Source organism: Podarcis liolepis, assembly GCF_965112155.1.
Source record: "Podarcis liolepis genome assembly, chromosome: 8".
NCBI lineage: Eukaryota > Metazoa > Chordata > Lepidosauria > Squamata > Lacertidae > Podarcis > Podarcis liolepis.
In genome coordinates this window covers 38,099,485-38,120,398 of record NC_139560.1, presented here as the reverse complement: position 1 = coordinate 38,120,398, position 20,914 = coordinate 38,099,485, and the positions used below count along the sequence as shown (strand labels likewise).

At 40.3% G+C, this 20,914-nt stretch overlaps 1 protein-coding gene and 1 long non-coding RNA gene across 8 annotated transcripts in view; one reads left to right on the top strand and one right to left on the bottom strand.

The window, feature by feature from the left end:
* LYN (LYN proto-oncogene, Src family tyrosine kinase) overlaps positions 1-20,914 on the top strand; it is a 42,697-nt gene that overhangs the window by 7,449 nt on the left and 14,334 nt on the right. For 2 of the 7 annotated variants that reach the window (XM_083517933.1, XM_083517934.1), the window contains exons 2-8: positions 9,226-9,354; positions 12,976-13,018; positions 13,115-13,223; positions 13,786-13,884; positions 13,983-14,086; positions 16,064-16,213; positions 17,664-17,816. In XM_083517933.1, coding sequence (XP_083374059.1) covers positions 9,232-9,354; positions 12,976-13,018; positions 13,115-13,223; positions 13,786-13,884; positions 13,983-14,086; positions 16,064-16,213; positions 17,664-17,816 — 781 coding nt within the window. In that variant the 5' untranslated portion in view covers positions 9,226-9,231. The remainder of the gene's footprint in view (positions 1-9,225; positions 9,355-12,975; positions 13,019-13,114; positions 13,224-13,785; positions 13,885-13,982; positions 14,087-16,063; positions 16,214-17,663; positions 17,817-20,914) is intronic. The other 5 variants (XM_083517938.1, XM_083517939.1, XM_083517936.1 and 2 more) reach the window with 3 other exon arrangements.
* On the bottom strand, positions 14,404-20,307 carry LOC310713631. Its single transcript, XR_014529364.1, has 3 exons — positions 18,112-20,307; positions 17,055-18,048; positions 14,404-14,832 (listed from the first exon to the last, which is right to left on the bottom strand). It is a non-coding gene; the product is annotated as an uncharacterized lncRNA (long non-coding RNA).

Below are 20,914 nucleotides of genomic sequence, written 5' to 3'. Positions count from 1 at the left end.
GGTAGGGAAGGCTGATGTAGAGCAATGGAACGGACTTTCTTGAAAGATGGTGGGCTTTCCTTCATTGGAAATCTTAAAGCAGAAGTTGGTTGGTCATCTGCCATGGATGCTTTAGTTGAGATTCTTTCATTGCAGGGGATTGAACTTGATGACCCTTGGGGTCCCTTCCAACTCTATGCTTCTGTGAATGGTGTTCTGAACAACTTCAGCTTTGTCAATGTATGCTAGCTATTACAGATTATTCTTTAAAATAGCCTGCGGCCATTCTGGACTCCATCCTCCAGTAGTAGTTCAAAACATTTGGAGGGCACCAGGTTGAACATAGGAATGCCTGCTGGATCAGGCCAATGGTCCATCTAGTCCAGCAACCTGTTCTCAGTGGCCAACCAGATGCCTGTGGGGACTTGCAAGGAGGAGACCTGGGCACTGAACACTCTCCCTTTCTGTGGTATCCAGAAGCTGGTCTTCAGAAGCATCTGACAGTGGTGGTAGAACATACCTGATATAGCTAGTAGTCATTGAAAAAGACTGCTCTCTAAAACTTGAGTCTAAAATAGGGTTGGGAAATTGGGTATTACCAAATTCTTATTTCCCCAGTGCTATTTTTCTAGAAAACGCCGTGCCGGGACTCACCTTGTTCTCTTATAATGGCAATGGCCCCCACCTGAGAGATGCTGGAACGGAGTTCTGGCTTTAAAAAGCCCTGCCCCTAACCATTGTGGCTCAAATTTGAGGTGCGGGTGGGGCAGGGCTTGTAAGCTACCACATATCAGCTCAAGGGAGGTGACTTCAATCCTGTTTTATTCAGGGATTGGCTGCTTGACGAAATTACCCAAGAGGGATTCAGTTGTGCAGCTGATCCAGCACTAGCTCATAGCCAGTGACTCAAGCCTGCTTTCTGCAGGGATCAACTGTGGGGAACTCATTGGTGCAGCTGAGTCACCCATGTCCAAACTGGGACCCATGCTGGGCTAAATTTGGTCTGCAGACTGGAGTTTCCCACCCCTTTAGAATATTCTAAAAGAAAAGTGAAAGATACTATGATACATAGGGTGCTAAGGTGTGTGTGTGTGTGTGTGTTCACACAGTAGCTCTGTTACTCTAGTAAAGCTTTGATAGCTTTCATAATGTACATCTCTGGTGATCTGAAGATTTAATGTATTAGTATGTTACGTTTTTGTAAATGTCAAATCTGTGACAGTAGTTAAAGATGCTATTTCATGGGTGTAGCATCCCCCCCATCAAATAAATAAATAAAAATACTTAACTAATTGAATTGCAGACAACTTGGTGCTGCCCCTCCAAATACAAAAAGCCTGCCCCCCTAAAATAATCTTTATGTTTTAGGCTGTGTATCGTATACACTTCACATCCATCAATCCTGCTCTTATGCAGATATCCAATTCAGAATTCTCTGCTACCAGGCAAATATCTTGGCTCCCCCCACCTCCAATGACAGGCCTCAAAGCGTGACTCCAAACCACCTGACTCCACTACCTGTTTCAGAGATGGGGAATCTGTGGCTTCCACATGGGAACTGAAGTTTGTTAAGCATTCTGGTTTTGCCTGCAGAGTCTGGATTCAGAAAATCTCTCCCAGACTACCACTACACCTAAGTCCCTCTGGTTCTATGCAACTTAGACAACATTTTAAAAGAGAGTAAATGTTGAGCTTGGAAAGCTCTCTGAGTTAAATAAGAGGTGTGTAGACTTCTAGTCTGTGTACAATAAAACATATGGAAGGTGTGCATTGATTGGATCTTCTGAATGGAATCTACGTTCACATGTAACTTTTGGGCACGCAGCTTCTCATACTTATGAACCTATAGCTTTGTAGATATACAGAAGGTAGCACATCAATGTTTTCTTAGCACATAAGAATCTTATACTGGGTAGGAGCTTCAGTCGAACACAAGTCTCCTCTGCCTTGGGCTTACTTTACCTCTATTATGTTATTCTATTTTCCCCCAGGCTTGGTACCCAATATATGTATTTTTAAATTGAGATATTGGCAACTGAACCTAAACGCTTCTAGTGCTGAGCTATAGTCCCTCCTGTGTGACTATTAATCCCATAAGAATTTAAGAAGAGTTCTACAGGATCACACCCAAAGCCCATCTGTTCCATCATCCTGTGCCTCATAGAGACTTACCACATTTTATCCATACCATCCATAATTATGTTCACCTGTACCACGTCCCTTTTTACTCTGCCCCCCCCAAAAAAATTAAAAAGCCCAAAACAATGAGGATGAACCTGTAGGATGACTTGCCCCAGCCCCCTGATCATTTGGGTTGCCTTTTTATTCACGTTTTCTAGTTCTACATTATCCAGAGTTGTCATTCGTATTCCACGTGTAGTCACACTACATGTTTATGGAAAGGCCTTGGGCAGTTTTGTTTTTCATCCTTTTTATAACATGGAATTAGCCTCCCCCCCCCCATGAATCTCAGTCTGCCTTTGAGAAGTTTCTTGATCAATCTATATCAGCCCTTGACAAGATTGTACTTTTTTCTTCCTGCCTTCTCTTAGTCGCTGAGATTTATTACTGTGTGCAGACATTCGGATGTCATGTCATGTTTCCCATAACAACGTTATGTTGTTGCATTTCGCTAAAACATTTGTTTTAGAGAAATGCAACAATAAATTGTTGCCATTGAATAGAGTTTAGCAATATATAGAGCCTAGACGAATACATTTTCATCTCTGATAACTGCAGGTTACAAGAGATGCCTTTTTGCTAAGTCTCTTCCACCTCAGACTTTCTGTTTAAATGATTTATTTGCAAAACGAAGGTGGGAAGCATAGGTTGAGAGATGCTGGAGATTCAGATGAGGAGTGAAAGTTCTTTCCATGAACGGGAAGGAGGAAGTGAAAAAATCTATATTTTGAGCTCAACCAAGCTAATGGATGCAGAATTGGTAAAGCAGTAACTGCAGTTGTGACCAATTTAAATTGGTTTAAAAAGTATGCAGGCTTTAAGTAATAGAGAACATGAAGTCAGCCTTACATTACTCTATTTCATACCAAACTAAGGCCTGGGGGCCAGATCCAGTCCAATCGCCTTCTAAATCCGGCCTGCGGATGATCCGGTAATCAGCATGTTTTTACATGAGTGGAATGTGTCCTTTTATTTAAAATGTATCTCTCGGTTATTTGTGAGGCGTAGGAATTCGTTCTTTTTTCTTCTTCCCCAAAATATAGTCCACCCCTCCAAGGTCTGAGGGACAGTGGACCGGCCCCCTGCTGAAAAGGTTTGCTGACCCCTGCTCTATTTCATTGTTGAATGTCCCAGGAAGTTGTCCCCATGGACATTGACAGTTTATTGCAACGCTCAAAAGTCATCCAACTATAGATAGACAGGAAGTAGCTAACAGTTTCCACAGGCGTATCTGGTATTGCCCCAGACAGACATGTGAATCTCCTATGATGCTACTTACTTGCGTACCTCCAATGTACATTGGTTGCCTACAGTTGAACTTAGAAGCACGTAAACCTCTTTGGCTCTCATCTGGCTTGATGTGTGATGCTAGTGAGCAAAGGGTTTAGAAAACGGTAGAAACTGAATGAACAATATTTATTAAAATATTTGTATACCACTGTGTGAGGGCAGCCACATGCTCTTCAGCCAAGCAGGTTAAAGAAAAGGAGGGAGGAACAAGCTGTATTGGCGCCTGGCCCCCTCCATCATTTGATTAATGCACTTTTATCTACATCTGACTCCGGTCCAGTGTTGAAGGCAGGACGAAAGAGAAGTGTGGGGAGCAACCAACTGCTGGGATGTAATGGGTGGGACAGACATGTGAATGACAGACTCCATCATGTCTAGTTGTGACTTCCATTTAATGAATAATGAACAGTCTCATGAGCAGCCTCTTGCCCCATTGCCTGCTGCCTCTTTCTCTTTCTTCCTGTTGCTCCCATGCACACACCCAGCACATGCAGTTGTTTCTCATCTGTTTCTTTTGCTGCATTTGCAGATTCCAGTCTTTAGCAACTTTCACTTCACTCCTGTACAAGTACAAGAACAGAAAGTACACTATGATATTCAAAGGCCTCCCCCTTTCTTTGCAATAAGCAGCTCACAAGAAATATTTCTGGGAAGAGTGGGAAAGCATTTACAAAAACATGAACAACTAAGTGAGCAGGCACCTCTTTTAACCCAGGCTTCCCACCTATAAGGCTACCTGAGAAGAATTAAACAAGGAGCACCAGAGAGTGGCACTTCTCACAGTTGACCACAGGGCTGGCCCAAAACATTTTGGTACCCGAGGCAAACCACAAAATGGTGTCCCCCCTCCCCACCAAGGAATAAGGGGTGAGTGAAGATCTACATCAGGAACAAGGACAGGCTGCATTGTGATCTGTGGCCCCTATGGATTCTGCCACCTGAGGCGCTTGCCTCACCTGATGTGTGGACCGGCCCTGGTTGACCAAGTCTATCACTTTTACTCAACTGTCATGCATGCAACACTTGCAAGCCCTTCCCCTCCAAGTGATGGTTTTAAATAGGAAAGCACTAAGAAGAAAAACAAGTTGCCTTATTATTATTATTAGCATATTACTCAGATACATAGTTTGTTTCACACACTAACTTCCTGACAAAATAAATAACCTGAATGAGAGTGGGTTCTTTCATCAGGCCTGCCTTAGCCTGAATCCTCCAGACAGAAGGTGTCAGTTTCTTGTCCACCAATAGTTTTCTTCTTAAGCCTTATTTTATTTCCCTTCCCTGAACTACATTGTATAGCACCTATTTGTTGAGCTTTGCTGAGTGTTCTGCGAGGATAGGGCCCATTCAGGTGTCTTCTTTATTGTGCATTCATGATGATTTGTGCTCATGATCGTAATGTGGTGATTAGATGTTCCTGCTTTCAATACTGTTTGCCTCTTCCAGTGTTAGAAACTGAGGTATGAAAGCTAGGAGCTAAATGGCACATTAAACCTAGGTTATGGGCGCAACAATGGAATGTCTAGGCATGCTTTTTTATAACAAGAATACAAAGCTGAAAGTATATGAACTGTGGTTAAAATATTATGTTCATTTTTTACATGGTCTAGTCCTTCCCCTCCCCCCCATATTCTTAAGAAGGTCTCTTCTTCAGTCTTCAGAGAGTAGATGGAAGTGGGGGCAGAATAAGGTCCTCCTTTCCTTCCACTCTGCAGTTTAAATCTGAAATCTTTGGTGCAGTGCTGTGCCCAGAGTTCATAAATTGCTTGTGCTAATTAAAATGCGCCTAGAACAATGGGAGTTTTGAACACTGGCCCCTGCAACCACTTTGAGAAGTCACACTTCTTCATCTCCAAACAGTGCATGCCTCATAGCTTCCTGCCGAAATCCAGTTGCTTTTCTATACCACAAATGTTTCGGGGGGTTGTTTTTGTCCATATTTTGTTGTGGTATAGCACTAAGGTGCCCCTCCAGACAGCTGTTATGTAGTATTGAGAAAGCACCTTAGAACACTTAATAAAGCAGAATTATGTGTGGAGCATCTGGTATAAATTCACCCCTAGTGCACTACTGTATTATTACTTCAATGACATATTACAGAATACACTCACAAAAAACCCACCAGGCTGGAGGGGCCCATATGTGCAAAGATAGCTTCATACCCCCACCCCCACTTGAACACAGAGTACACCGTACTGTATTCCTCCACTGGAAAAAAGAAGCAGAGTGATGACAGATCTGTTGGCTTTAAGAAACAGGGGCAAATTACTCCCCTTGCCCTGGGCTAGGAGATCAGATAAGCTGAAGTGTATTGCTGAGAGGGTCAATTGGTTACGCAGGCAGTTAAGTGGTGCATGCAAGTACACCATGCATTTGTTGCAATCTTTGCTATTGCAACAGGATAATTAGTGCTCGCTAACTATGCCTTTAGGGAAGGGAGTCAGTCATAAAGGGAAATGACACAAAAAATGTTAGTTCTTGAAATAGGGAAGTATACAGCTTTTAGGAGCCTCAGGCCTTTAGAGCCTATTCCCCCACCATCTTCCATCCAGACAAAAAACGTCAGATGCCTTTTCAAGTTGTGAAACTCAAACTACAGTAGTATTAATGGGCTACAGTATTAATGGGCTGGTAAAGGACTCCTGTCTGAAATCCTGGAGAACCGTGGCTAGTCACCAGTGGTCTCAGTACCTGGTCCTACAGCTTGACTTGCTATAAGGCAGCTTCTTGTCTTCTTATGAAATGCATGATCAACTTTGGTGATAACATAACCTACAGCATAAGCCTGTTCAGTATCTGATGAGAGAACACTTGCCGTGTTGACCTACCACTTTGTGGCTTAGCACAGGAATTATATCATTTAATTACGCATATAGACGTGACAGACTCCTGAAACATCTATTTCTGGATCATGGTTGAAATATTTTTCCTATTCCACTTTCTGTTTCACTTAAAAAAACCCCCAACAGATTCCCCTTTTCACAGAATTGTTCAGTCCAATGATCTGTTAAAAATGAACAGTAAATGACGACCCTTCCTTATTAGTGCAAACTCCAATGTGAAATCATCACACTTATATACTGAGTATTTTTCCATCCTCCACACTTCATTAAGTTGTATTTAATGGCTTCCACCCCCTAAGAAACTACAAGAGAAGAGGAACAGAAATTATTGATGTTACAAATTCACACTTGTCTCTGAAACTGAGGATTAGGAAGTGGTCATTTTTACAGCTGCATACAGATCAGTGAAAGATTCAGTGGGATTCTTGTGATTTTGACAGGATATCTGAAAGACTACTTACTCCCTTTATGGGTTGCTTGTAGGCTATATTAATATTCAGAGACCTGCTTTTTAGCTAAATATGTTTGGTTGGTGGGAACATGAGGCAGGTCCTTCTCTGCAGCAGTCCCTGGTTACTGATTTCATTAGCCCCATCCCTACTGGTTTTTAGGTGAGCAGTAAAAAAAAAAATGTATTGTAAGCCCCAAAAGTAATATAAATATATTCTCATTATTAAATAAAAATGTCACTGCCCAGGGTAAGTGAAATTAATGAGAATATATTTATATTACTTTTGGGGCTTACAATACATTTTTCTGTACATTGCAAGAAAAAGGGGGATAATTCAACATGGGAATGCCATTGAAAGCATCGTTCTCTCAGACGTCTGTAGTCTTGGTTCTGACACATTGGCTCCTACCCATTGACAAAAGGGGAGTACTTTTTAGTGCAACCAACTAAAATTTCACAAATTAGTGTGTGAGCTTTTTAGTTTATAGAACTCTTCTTCATACGAAAAGGGAGACAAAGCACTCCATGATGTAGATGCCTCAAAGTCTTCCAGTTGTAAAAGTCTTGAGGGGTGAGTGAAAATGGAAATACAGCTTTGAGCTTAATTTGGGGTGGATAATTAATTTTGGTTACTCCATGTGTAGCCTCCTGCTTACAACTTCCAAGTCTTCAGCTTTCTCCTACAGCTGCTTCAGATTTGAAGTACCGTATTTTTTGCTCTATAAGACTCACATTTTCCCTCCTAAAAAGTAAGGGGAAATGTGTGTGCGTCTTATGGAGTGAATGCAGGCTGCGCAGCTATCCCAGAAGCCAGAACAGCAAGAAGGATGGCTGCTTTCACTGCGCAGTGATCCCTCTTGCTGTTCTGGCTTCTGAGATTCAGAATATTTTTTTTTATTGTTTTCCTCTTCCAAAAACTAGGTGCGTCTTGTGGTCTGGTGCGTCTTACAAAGTGAAAAATACGGTATTTCCTCCTTGAATTTCATTGGTGGGGCTCATTTATGTAAGAATAAGCAAATTTTGTGAGCAAATAAACTCTGTGCTGGAAACTGGTGCACTGTCACCACAGCCAATCACAAACAAACAACCACACCCTAGGGCAACCCCAACCTCTCTCACTCCCGCACAAAGAGAACCCGCACAAGCGATGCTGACACAAAACCCCACACAAACATTAAGTAGAATAGAAACATCCCCACCCGACCCCACCCCCAATCACCATGCCCCCCTCCACCTCTTTCGCCCTTTTCTTCCTAAGGCAACACTAATGTCTCAACAAATGAAACTGATCTGTAGAAAATGTAACCTGAAAAAAGAGACATTGCACATACTTTTGTAGACCAATAAATCTTTAATGAAAAATATGGGTTTTTAAAAAAAGAAACTGGTGTACTGTTGCTTACCACCAAGTTTTGCCAACTTGGTTCATTCCAGATCAGCATTGGAATATAATTTCTCTGGCAAACTTTGTACCTGGCAGAAATAAATGTTACACAGCAGAAATAACCCTAGCTGTATCATGTCCTCATTTGAGAATTTTAATAGACTTTACTGCAAAATGGCCTAGAAAAATTGTCAGCCAGTGCATAGGAAGGTTCCCCCCCTGTAATTTGTAGATAAACCAGCATGTCAGAGGAAATAGGAAACACTTATTGTGTTAGAGATAAGGCCATTAATAGCTCAGTTTGTATTTATGTCTGAACTGTCCAAGATGAGTCAGCATTTTAGCCTTTTTTAAAAAAAATAAAATAAAGCGAAATCCTTGCAGAAGTCTTTCTTTCTAAAATCATTTCTTTGCTTTAAAAACAACATTAAAATATATTGCTTTTCTTTTTCTTGTGAAGGAATACAATCCTATCTTAGGTAAATATGCACTTATCTATATACATCCATACACACACAGAGAGAAACTTGGCTCATGGTAAGAATTGTTTAAGTTCAGTCCTTTATCCTCCTCTTTAAATCCAGTTGGTCAAAATCAACAATCTGAAGATATGTACGCCCAATTTCTAGAAGTTGTGCAATATATCTTAGTGTGGGAACAATTTTATGTATTCATCCTATCTTGTGCTGCCCTCAAATCTGATATGATGAAGACGACATAGAACATAAGACCAATACAACGAAAAACAAAATGGCATAATATACTGCATCAAGGTTTTTAAACACTGCTGGTTTAAGAAATGCTTTTAAACAAAGAAACAAAGTGGCAGATAAACTCATTAAACAAATGTAAGATTTGTTCATACCAGATCAGTTTAAATGGTCCAGCAAATGAAAGCGTTCCTTGCCCGCCACTACAACATAGTGAACTTGTTTGGGGAGCAGATTCCGGAACCAAGGAACAGAAGAAATCCCCATCCTTTCTAGATAATCGCTGCAGCCCTGATAGAAGAGAGATTGAGAGAAAGGCCTTGGAAGATTTTTGCTACATAACCTAGACAACATAGATTTTTGCTTAATTCTTATTTATTCCAACAGGAAAATATGGGATGTATAAAATCCAAACGAAAAGACAATCTGCAGGGAGATGTGAAGACTGAACCAGTACGTAAATCTGAACGAACTATTTATGTGAGAGATCCAACGTCCAATAAACAGCAAAGGCCAGTAAGTAGATTAGTTTCAGGGAAGAATTCCCAAGAGTGAGATCACAGCACGACTGGCATAATTTAAATTTTTATTTAAAACTAGGGACTGCCTCACTGCTCGCACCATTCGCCAGCCTCCTGCCGTTTTCCCCCACATTAACCCCACAGAGCTTCCCCTTCCCACCCTATGCAAGCTTGCTTTCCACCTTCGCAACCTCATTTCTGAAGCCACTTCCATTGTACAACTCCCTATTTTCATCTTCATGCTCATGTAAATCCCTCTCCACTTCTTTTAGGCATCTCCTGTTGTACACAAAGCACCCCCATGGTAACCTCCTATGTCTTCCTCCTCCCACATATTACATCTACATACTGCACCATCTAACCACCTTTCTGCAAACCCTTTCATGCCCCTGCTTTCATCTTTAACCCCATTCCCATGCCTCATATGCCCTTTTTTGCAACTGCCTTTTTTCCTCTCCCCTTTCCTTTTCTCAACTCTCCCTTGTACACAAATCATGCCCCACATTTTCTCCTTTCTATCATATTCTTCAGCCAACTTTGTACACAAACACCATTCTCGCCTACACTCCCCTTTTCCTTGCCTCCTCCTCCTCCCTCTCTTTCTTCAACTGTCCCTTGCACACAAACCACCATTTCCACATTTCATCCTCTCTCCTATTCTACAACCCCCTTTGCGCACACACTCCATGATGGTATAAGTTACTGTATCTGTAAGATAACGAGAATCTTAAGAACAAGCCTGTCAGTTAGCTTGTTCAGTTATAGAAAGTTCAGTTCAGTTGATGGATGTTTAAAATATATAGATGTTTGCTTGTTAATAAGATACATATTCTAAATTACTGCAGTTTAATCTGAAAGTTAAGGCAACACAGAGTACCAGAAGTATTATACATTGTGTACTATGGAGTATTTGAGGGTTCATCACCCTTTATCTCTCTCAGATGAGGAATGGAAGATAGAGACATTGAGTACAGTGAGAAGGGAATAACACTGAAAGGAAAAAATATATGTTTTAAACAATGGCATAGGTGTGAACAAAGCAGAGATGGAGATGCACTGAGGGGTTGTTCTTTAAACAAACAAACAAACAAACAAACAAACAAACAAGTTTTAATAAAGAAGAATAGCAGAGATGGCTGCAGCACAGAAACTAACACCCAAAACTGCTTTGAGACCCTCTTCCCCTTGATGTATGCCATAGGGAGCCAGTGTGGTCCCTTCCAGTTGTTTTGGAATTTAACTGCCATCAATCGCAGCTAGCATGATGAATGGACAGGGATGATGGGAGCTGTAACCCAGCAGCATCACTTGAGTGCCATGCTGCCTACTCCTTTTTAAAGAAAGTCGCAAAAATGATTGAACAACATATCTTAAATGCTTCCAAGGCATCACTGTTTCAAAGGCACATTGTGCTTTATGAGCCCAGAGAACTTGTGTCTATAAAAGAGGCTCTGTGTCTGTTAAGAAGATTTTGTGCACACCCATAATCACATGGAGAAATACTAAAACATACAAGTATGAGCGCCTGGTACATTTTTCTGAAATAGCAGGAACATTTTTTTTCCAGTTGCCAGAGGCACAGGATTCTATGTGACTGGATCTATATGCATCTTGCTTCACAGTTACATCTCTGTGAGCAAGCTGTGCTCCAAGGACATGCTATAGCTGCTCATATACATCTGACTATAAACTGAATCTTGAGTGATGGAGTTACAACCATAGATCCACTGACATTAACAGAGGATTTTTCTTCCTGACAGGCCTGGAGTCAGTGCATGGTATCTTTAGGCAGCTATTGGAGCCCCACTTCCATGGCTGGACTCACTGTTGACACCTGCCCTGGTCTCTTCCTTAAAAAAATAATTAAATAAAAGTAGGTAGCTGTGTTGGTCTGACGCAGTCAAAATAAAAATATAAAAATAACAAATTGTCTAGTAGCACCTTATAGACCAACTAAGTTTGTTCTGGTATAAGCTTTTGTGTGCATGCACACTGTGTATCTGAAGAAGTGTGCATGCACACGAAAGCTTATACCAGAACAAACTTAGTTGGTCTATAAGCTGCTACTGGACAATTTTATTATTATTATTTAAATAAAAGTGTTAGTGCTTTCCAGTGAACACTGGGCAGCTTATCTGAGGACCTTGTCCCTTTTAATTTCCCACTGTTCTCCAGAATGATGGTACATCAGGGTCATTTTAGGAAATTTAAACAGTGGTTCCCCCTGACCCAGTGCCAAGTTCTTATTGGAGCACTACTGCAGCCCTCTGCTAGGTAAGCCCACAGCATCACTGACCTAGCAGAAGGCCCATCAGAAATTTATCCACCACTTTTTGTAGACCATTGGAAAATTAACTAGCAATTTTCTATCTTAAATTTATGAAGAGGGTTGTTTTAAAAGTAAAAGCAGTTTTGTGTAGCTGTTTTTTTTTTAAAGCCTCTCAAGCATTTATTAAGCATCAGCATACTTTCAAAATACAGTGTTACCTTGAGTTACAAACGCCTCAGGTTACAAACTCCGCTAACCTGGAAGAGTTACCTCGAGTTGAGAACTTTGCCCCAGGATGAGAACGGAAATTGTGTGCCGGTTGCGCAACAGCAGCAAGTGGCCCCATTAGCGAAAGCACACCTCTAGTTAAGAACAGTTTCAGGTTAAGAACAGACCTCTGAAACGAATTAAGTTCGTAACTAGAGGTACCACTGTACAGTGGTGCCTCGCAAGACGAAAAGAATCCATTCCGCGAGTCTCTTCGTCTTGCGGTTTTTTCCGTCTTGCGAAGCAAGTCCCTTAGCGGATTAGCGCTATTAGCGGCTTAGCGGGTTTAGCGGATCAGCTGATAAGCGGCTTAGCGGATCAGCTGTTAAGCGGCTTAGCGGCTTAGGATCAGCTGATATAAGCGGCTTAGCGGCTTGGGAAAAGGGGGGGAGGGGAAAAAACCCGCAGGAACTCGCAAGACATTTTTGTCTTGCGAAGCAAGCCCATAGGAAATTTGTTTTGCGAAGCACCTCCAAAACGGAAAACCCTTTCATCTAGCGGGTTTTCCGTCTTGCGAGGCATTTGTCTTGCGGGGCAACACTGTATTCAGTTTTTGTTCCATGCTTGCAAAAAGTCTTTTTCAACAGTTAATGGTCTAACTGCTGCTAGGTTGCCCAAAGGCTGGTTTCAGACAATCTAGAATCCTGTGAGCAGCTGTCTGCAAGGGAGTCCCATTCAGCACAGTGGAACTTGATTCTAAGCACAAATAGGATCAGGCTGCAAGTCACCCCTTTCAAGAAGCAACTCTGGATTAGGCATATTAATAAAGCACTTGTCCCTCGATAAACATAGAGCAGTTTCCCAATTAGCTGTATTTCAGAACATGTGCTGCTTCTCCTGTAAGCTGCAAAGGTGTTGACTGCTAAAGGCGTGTAAACCATTATACTTTGTCTTCTAAGAATCTCAGTGTAGATGCTATAAATTATATCTAAAAGCTGCCAGAGATAACAGAGTGAGTCATCATTAAAAAAATAGTATAGTTATGTTTTAAACATGTTCTAATTTTATAAGTGTGCATTTATATAAATATGATAGTGTTATAAAACAATTTTTAAACTCTTCTTCTTGTTGTTTTTCAAGGTAACTGATGAGATCCTTCTGCCAGGTCAGAGGTTTATAAAAGGTATGTTTCTAAAAGGCAGTTGGTTATTACTACAAGTTGCTGTTTTGATAGACTTGAAAAATGAGTAAGAATATCTTGCTTGAATTTCTGTAGTAGCAGAGGAAAAGGAACATCAGGACCTTGTGGTAGCCTTGTATCCTTATGATGGCATTCATGAAGATGACCTGTCCTTCAAAAAAGGAGAAAAAATGAAAATTCTGGAGGAGTAAGTATCGAAATAGTCACCGCTCTGTTTGTTGCTCCTAGATTACGTTTATGTGTGTGTTGCCACCTAATAACTAGCATTATGCTAGTTACTTATACATATGTACACAAGCTTTCTATTTTGAAGTTCCATGTTTGTCCCAAACCCCAAATGCATGCCTGGATAAAAATGTCAAACTACTTACTGGGGTTAGTCTGACTAGCAGCGGAGAGTTTTGTGGCACCCTATCTTAAGACTTGTGTTAGTTTTTGCTCCAATAGACTAATATAACTGCCTCTCCAGAAAATACTAATTGAAATGCGGACAAGTTGATGCACAGCAGAATGGGCTGAGTCTCCTTGTATTTCTCTGCTCTGAATCATCGGAAATTTATTTTTATAATTGCATGATCTAGAATTCAACTTGCAGCCTTCAGCAATATGGGCATGTTCTTGGAGGAGTTGATTCCAGAAATGTCTGGTGGAAAGCAACATATTTCTCCCTCCGGTGAAGTCTAAGCCTTTTTGGATGGCACTGAAGATGATCAGTACCTCTTTACAAAAGATTCTTTTCTTTTTCTTAGACATGGAGAATGGTGGAGAGCCAAGTCCCTTTTGACCAAGAGAGAAGGCTTTATCCCAAGCAACTATGTCGCAAAAGTTAACACCTTAGAAACAGAAGAGTAGGTTCATATATTATAAATACTTGATTTTCTACTTTGCGCTGTGCACTTGAGAAAGACAAAGAAGGTGTAACCTTTCCCCCCATGATACTTTACAGATGGTTCTTTAAAGACATAACCAGGAAAGATGCAGAAAGGCAGCTTCTAGCACCTGGGAATGCTCCTGGGTCATTCCTTATCAGAGAGAGTGAAACATTGAAAGGTGAGCTTTCTGTATTTCATTTGAATTAAAAGGAAACTCAGCCTTCTGCCTTGATGAGCTCAGATTTTTCCAGTAAGTTCTCTTTTCTGTTTATGTATGAGTGAATTTACTAATTATCTGTCACCAAAGAATAATGATAGCATTTTCAATTTACATTTAGCTTCGCCCCCATTAGTAAAAAAAATCTATTAGCCTGATAAATGTGGCTAATAGCACCAAATTATTACAGAGAAATGGACAGACAAAGAGGGAAGATAACTATAGACCAAGTATTTGCCTTAAGCCGTGTTATTCTTTTATATATATATAAATTTTATTGGTTTTTACACATATTTTCCAGCATATCATCCTTTTAAACATCATTTCAAAATCTTTGGCTATCACAGCCTAAGACTTCCTTCAACCTCAACTTATGGTTTTCTAAAATCCTTTCTAATTATGCATTTTGTTACTACATTTATTGCTATAAATTCAAATCTTAATACCTATTCTTAATTCTTTTCACAATAATTTATATATTTCTCCTTACAAAAGTTCTTTTAACCCTACAAGCGATGTCAATTGGTTACAGTTGCTTTCCAAATACGTCGAAATCTTCTTCCATTCCTTTAGGAAAGTCTGGTCCTCCTGGTTCCAAATTTTCCCGATTAATCTCGCCATCTCAGCATAGTTCATCAATTTCTCTTGCCACTCTTCTTTAGTTGGCATTTCTTCTTGCTTCCATCTTTGGGCTAACAATATCCTTGCTGCAGTTACCGCATATAAAAACATTTTTTTATCATTCATATGAATTTCTGTACCCACAATACCCAGTAGAAGGGCTTCTGGTTATTTAACAAATGTATATTTCAACATTTCCCCCCCCCCCAATTCATTATAAATCATTTCCCAGAAGTCCTTCACTTTCTTACATTCCCACAACATATGGTAAAAAGTACCCTCATTTTCTTTACATTTCCAACATTTGTTATCTGTTTTGTACATTTTAGCTAACTTCACTGGTGTTATATACTACCTGTATATCATTTTCATAATTTTTTCTTTCAATGCACTGCAAGCAGTAAATTTTATTCCCACTTTCCATAATTTTTCACAATGCTCTATTTGTATATTATGACCAATATCTTTGGCCCAATGAATCATAACCTATTTAACTTCCTCATCTTTCAAATGCCATCCCAATAGTAATTTATACATTTTAGATAATATTTTAACTTTGTTATTTAATAACTCCAATTCAAATCTTGATTTTGTATATCCAAATCCATTTTGGTTTTTGTGTTATTCTTAGATATATGCAGAAACTGGGATATGATGCCTGTGTAGCCTTTGGAAATAGAGAATAGCTATGGGAGAAACTCTTGTACAAATATTGATGAGACATTGGGCACTGGTGAAGGGATTATATACTAACATGGATCTATGTGTTTGCACGGGGGGGAATTTAGACTTTATAGCATAGTATAAAAAAGTACAAACACGGTCAAAGAGACTTGTTCTGGTCTTATCTAGACCTTGTTTTCACATCAAAACCTTGTTGAATCATTTATGGAGTGCCCAATTCAATACTCATACAGCCAGATATATTACAATGTTAATGTGACCAGTACCTGCAATATTGCAATATGGAGCAATCTGGCACTGACACAGTGACTGCATCCAGATGCCATGGTAAACAATGGTTTGTCATAACCAGTGGTTTATTGTGATGAGAATGAGGCTATCCACCCCTGTGCTTCCCCTTTCCCCTCTCCTCCAAGACATCCGCAAGGAGAAGGTCAGAATATTTCACTTTCAACTTCACTTCAACCAGTTTGAATCAGGCTTGTTTCATACAAACCATAGTTATGATTAACCACATTTTGTTGGATTCTGATAATACAGCAACATGAGAGCAAAACGCAGATTTGATGCGGCTAGTTCTAACTCCGATTTAACCTGTGGTTATGATTATTATTTTTCTTTTTTTGTATACAGGTAGCTACTCTCTGTCCATGAGGGACTATGACAGACAACATGGTGATGTCGTCAAGCACTACAAAATCAGAAGTCTAGACAATGGAGGATATTACATCTCTCCAAGAATTACTTTCCCCTGTATCAGTGACATGATCAAACATTACCAAAGTAAGCCAGTACCTTTACTGGACTATTATTAAAATGCAAGTTGTTATCAAATAATTATATAAGAAAAACTACTGCTGTATTTCAGATCACTCAAGTCAAATGCATTCTAACTTATAGTGCAGATTGTGTAAAGGTGGACATTGATGAAAGTTCTACACAACTCTCTCAAGGGTGGGAACTAAAAGTATGTCAGCTTTGATCACAGGATTTTACATCAGCCTGAAACTGAGTTGATTGTATGAGAAATATCAGCTCAGTGTAAATGGGAACACTTTGCTTGCTGAGTATAAGCAATATTTAAACACTAGTATGGACATAGTGATAAGCTGAGAAGTTATCGGCATTGTAATTATTGTGTGCCAACACTGTGGCAATCTTGTGAACATATTTGATGTGGGAAAGTAAAACCACCAGTGATATTTAAAAAGAACATGTAACTCATGCATAGTAATGCATTATACAGAAGTTTGCTGAAAAACAACAACAACCCATGAAGCTGTTTTCATCAGCTGGGAAAACCATACTCAATCTGATTGCAGATCTTAAATACTTCAGGGCAAGACTTTTAATATATGGCATTTGGCAAAATAATGATCCTTGGTTTAAAACGATGAGCCTTCACTTCATATGAGTGTATTTTCTGAGGTTAAAACAGGTGACAGCTATACTTAAGAAATTCCTTTTAATTTAGATCCCACCATTTGTCCTAAGAGTTCTGGGTGGGTTACAACAGCACATATATAAAGCAAACTCATTAAAACAAAAAGAATGACACTTAATCTATGAATTCCTGGGATCTTGGCATGCTCTATATTCAGAAGCCTAAACAATATTTACTTACCCCAGTGACCAAAATAGGTTATCATAGGACACATATCTGACTAAAATCTATCAACTGTTGATAGTTGTCAGCAATCCATGTAAGATGCAAACTGCAGCATCTACTGGTGTAGTTAAAGTTATCCTTCTGTTCATGGCAAAAGGAGGCAAATAGGCATTTAAAACTGAGAATCATGAAGGGTATGCCTCCCACCAGTTGCCATATACCAGCCTTCCTCAACATGGTGCCCTCCAGACTGCAACTCAGACCACTAGCCATGCTTTCTGTGGTTGATTGGAATTCTAGTCCAAAACATCTGGAGGACACCAGGTTGTGGAAGGCTGCCACATACCAAAGTGAGAGAATATTTTGTCCCAATTGCATGTATCTGAACTACTACACCATGTTGCGTCAAGGTCAGAGGGAAAAATCCAGTGCAGCAGAACCTATGGCACATGTTGTGTTGTTTACCAGCAACGAAGAAAATAGTTTTGTTCCTGTCGGGTTTTCAAAAAAAATTTGCAAGCAGGATTTAAAAGAAAAACTAAATCCCTGCATGTATGTTGTCCTTTGTTATGCACTTTGGTGTTGCTTAAGGTACAAATGTAAGGATGTTTGTCTCTTAAACAGAGCAGCCAGATGGATTATGCAGAAAGTTGGAGAAGGCATGCCTCAGTCCCAAACCACAGAAACCGTGGGATAAAGATGCCTGGGAGATTCCGCGGGACTCAATCAAATTAGTAAAAAAGCTTGGAGCTGGTCAATTTGGAGAAGTCTGGATGGGTATGATATTTGAATATGTGGATAATTCAGATATTTAGCAACATGTGTGACACCACAGTACTGACATGCTAGGTTGTTAACTATGTTCATGTTCAGTGATGCAACATAAGAAATGAACTAGGCTCATTCATTTGTAAAAATGCCCCATTTTGTTTGAACTCCTAGAATGGTGAAGCGCCATATGTGTGCATGCTCGTAAAGATTTACTCCCCTTCCCCACTCTGAGGAAATTCTGTGCTGAATTCAACTAAACTGCATGAGTCCCACTAGTGCATCAGGCTTTCCCCCCATGTACCCCCACAGATTGGCTCTGGGAGGTGTCAGTAGAACCCCAGAACAGCACACAAGGGAAAGGGAAATAATTCCTTCTGTCAAGCAGAAATGCTTGCCCTGGCAGAATGATGTAATCAAGGACCAGACCCTGAAGTTAGCTTATTTGTCAGAGGCAAGAGTAATACTACTTAGTGTATATATAGTGTTGCAATCAGCATTGATTTTTCAGTTTTAGCTTTAGCTGGCTGTGTTGGAGCCTACAAATGCTACAGAAGGTGATCCACATTGTGCCTTAGTTTGAAGCTCAATTCTAATGTCAAACTAACTCACTGCAACTTTCATCATCCCTGACTGTTGACCATGCAGACTTGAGTGATGGGAGTTGGAGTCCAACAACATTTGGTGTGCCATAATTTAGCCATTTCTGGTTTAAAATGTGCATTAAATTATTGTTGTTAAATGTTTTGTGAATCCCACACTGTGGGACAGAAAAAGTGGGATATCATCAGATAAACTGTGGGTAGGGATAATATCCAAATGGTCAAACATGCTTTCGATTTTGCTGTAAACCAAAATGTGAATTGACCATTTGAAGAGCAAATAATTATTTGCATGAACAATGGCATCTGCTGTTGCTCTTTCTCCAGGCTCCTGTCCACCATAGTGATGGGAGTGCTAAATGGACAGAAGCTGGAAGCAGAAAAGTAGCCTTTTCATCTGTTGTTCCCTAGGCACATATCCGATTTTGTGGGGACAGATAGAGTTGCACCAGCGAGTGCACGAATAGTAACTGCATCCCTAGCTTGATTCCCATTTGACAGCATGAAGCTGGGCTCCATGTTGTACTTGGTGGATACTGTTGGGACAGGGGCAAAATCTGTTCCCTGGCACAAGGAGTCTTGGTGCCCACTAGCATTTCACTTGAGCTGCACTGCCTGTGCTTCCTTAAGTAATGCACCTTGGTATGCTTTGGTGATCCCATCTTTATGAGTTCCTCCCTTCTCTACCCACCATATTGGTTGGCCACTTTGTTAGTGTAATAGAAAACGTGCCTTCATTTTCTGGGGATGACATCATCAGGGCATTTGCTGTTTAATGAGCCCATATGAAAACAGTTTGCCTACTGAGCTAATATGCAGGGGTTATTGAAGCACTGTCAGCTGCAGAAGAAAGAACTAATTTCAGGAAGTTATGTTCCTGCGTATGTGCTCACAAAGGGTAGAGGGGGAGTGTTTCTGGTTCAAGATGTTTCCTCTTGTTTATGTGAGCCTCTTTGACGTCTAAATTTGGCTTGGTCCTCTGTGGGTTACTTTTACGTTATGGGTAAAATTACTGCACTGTGAAGCCTGACTACATTCTTCCTTTCCCTGCTACAAGTATGAAAAGCTGATTTGCATGATGGCATACCTTTTTTGATTGGAACTAAACTGCATGCTTTGGTAGAGCTCCAGTTGCCTTTCTCCCTGGAGGGCCTAAGAGTTCCATCAGCTCCCAAGGATTGCATTTACTTAGAACTGCTTGTTTCAGAATGATTTCAGGATGGCAAAGGAATGAAAAGAAATATAATTGTAAAAAACTAGGCTGTTCTCACATTACATTACATTACATTACATTGCAGTGAAGTTACTGTTTTCCCCTCAGTGGATTTTCCAGCTCTTTCCCCTTAGCTGTTCACATTGGCATAGCTTCATTAGCGTTCTGTTTATTTCTGCTTGTGTATGGACCAGGGGGCACACCTTGGCTGGAGACGAACCAGAAATTGCTTAACAAGTCCAGTGATGTGAGCTGGTTTGAGAAACAACACATTGGACAGTAGTATTTTATAACAAACTACTGGATGTGCATATGCATTTTGGATCACATTGTGTGAACATGGATAAAAACTCAGTTCTGGAAGCACAGTGAGTGCACAGAAAATGGGAGTGTGATAAGAGAAGGTTTATGTTTGTTTTTGTTTTTGTTTTGTTTTAGGAAAACATTTTAGAATAGTGGTTGTGTTTGTACATAGTACTAAACCAGCAGTGTTGCGGGGCACTTTATTATGCTTTATTTTATTTATATCCTGGGTTTCAGGATGCAGATATTTTCATGGTGGCTTATAACTCTATCGTGTTATGAGCTTCCATGGGCAAGAGCCTGCTTCGACAGACACAGGAAATGGCAGGGATGGAACTGTTTGCAAGAGGAGATTAACAATGAAATTGGAGAGATGATTTCACCTGATCAACTGGAATCAACACCCCGCCCCGTCCCAATCTGTGTCTTCCGTCCTTTTAACAGCATAGGCAATATTCTATCCAAATTCTATCATCCACAGTATAATAGTTCATAGACCTACACTTTTTCCAGTGTAATATACACCATTAGCTTGGCATAGTTCTTGCTGTCTACCTTCAGTCTCTAATATGGCAAGATTTGTTTCTGGTCATCTGTTGCCATAATCCTAGACCAGTGTTTCCCAAACTTGGGTCTCTAGTAGCTGTTTTTAGACTACAGTTCTCATCATCCCTGACCACTGGTCTTGCTTAGCTAGGGATGATGGAAGTTGTAGTACAAAAACAGCTGGAGACCTAAGTTTGAGAAGCACTGTTTTAGACCAACCAGTTGTGCAATGTGGGTCTATTCACCATCTCTCATAGTGTGCCTGAAGCAGCAGGGGACTGAGCAAAAAGTGCTACCAGGCTCAAGTAAGCTAAGTAATATGCTCTAGAGAAAGGTACTGTCTAAACCTGTCTGATCAGCCAGATAATGCTAATTTTGTCATGTGTCCTCTGCATCTTACCATGTGGACAGGGAACTTTTATCCTGCTCTTTGGCTTAAAAAG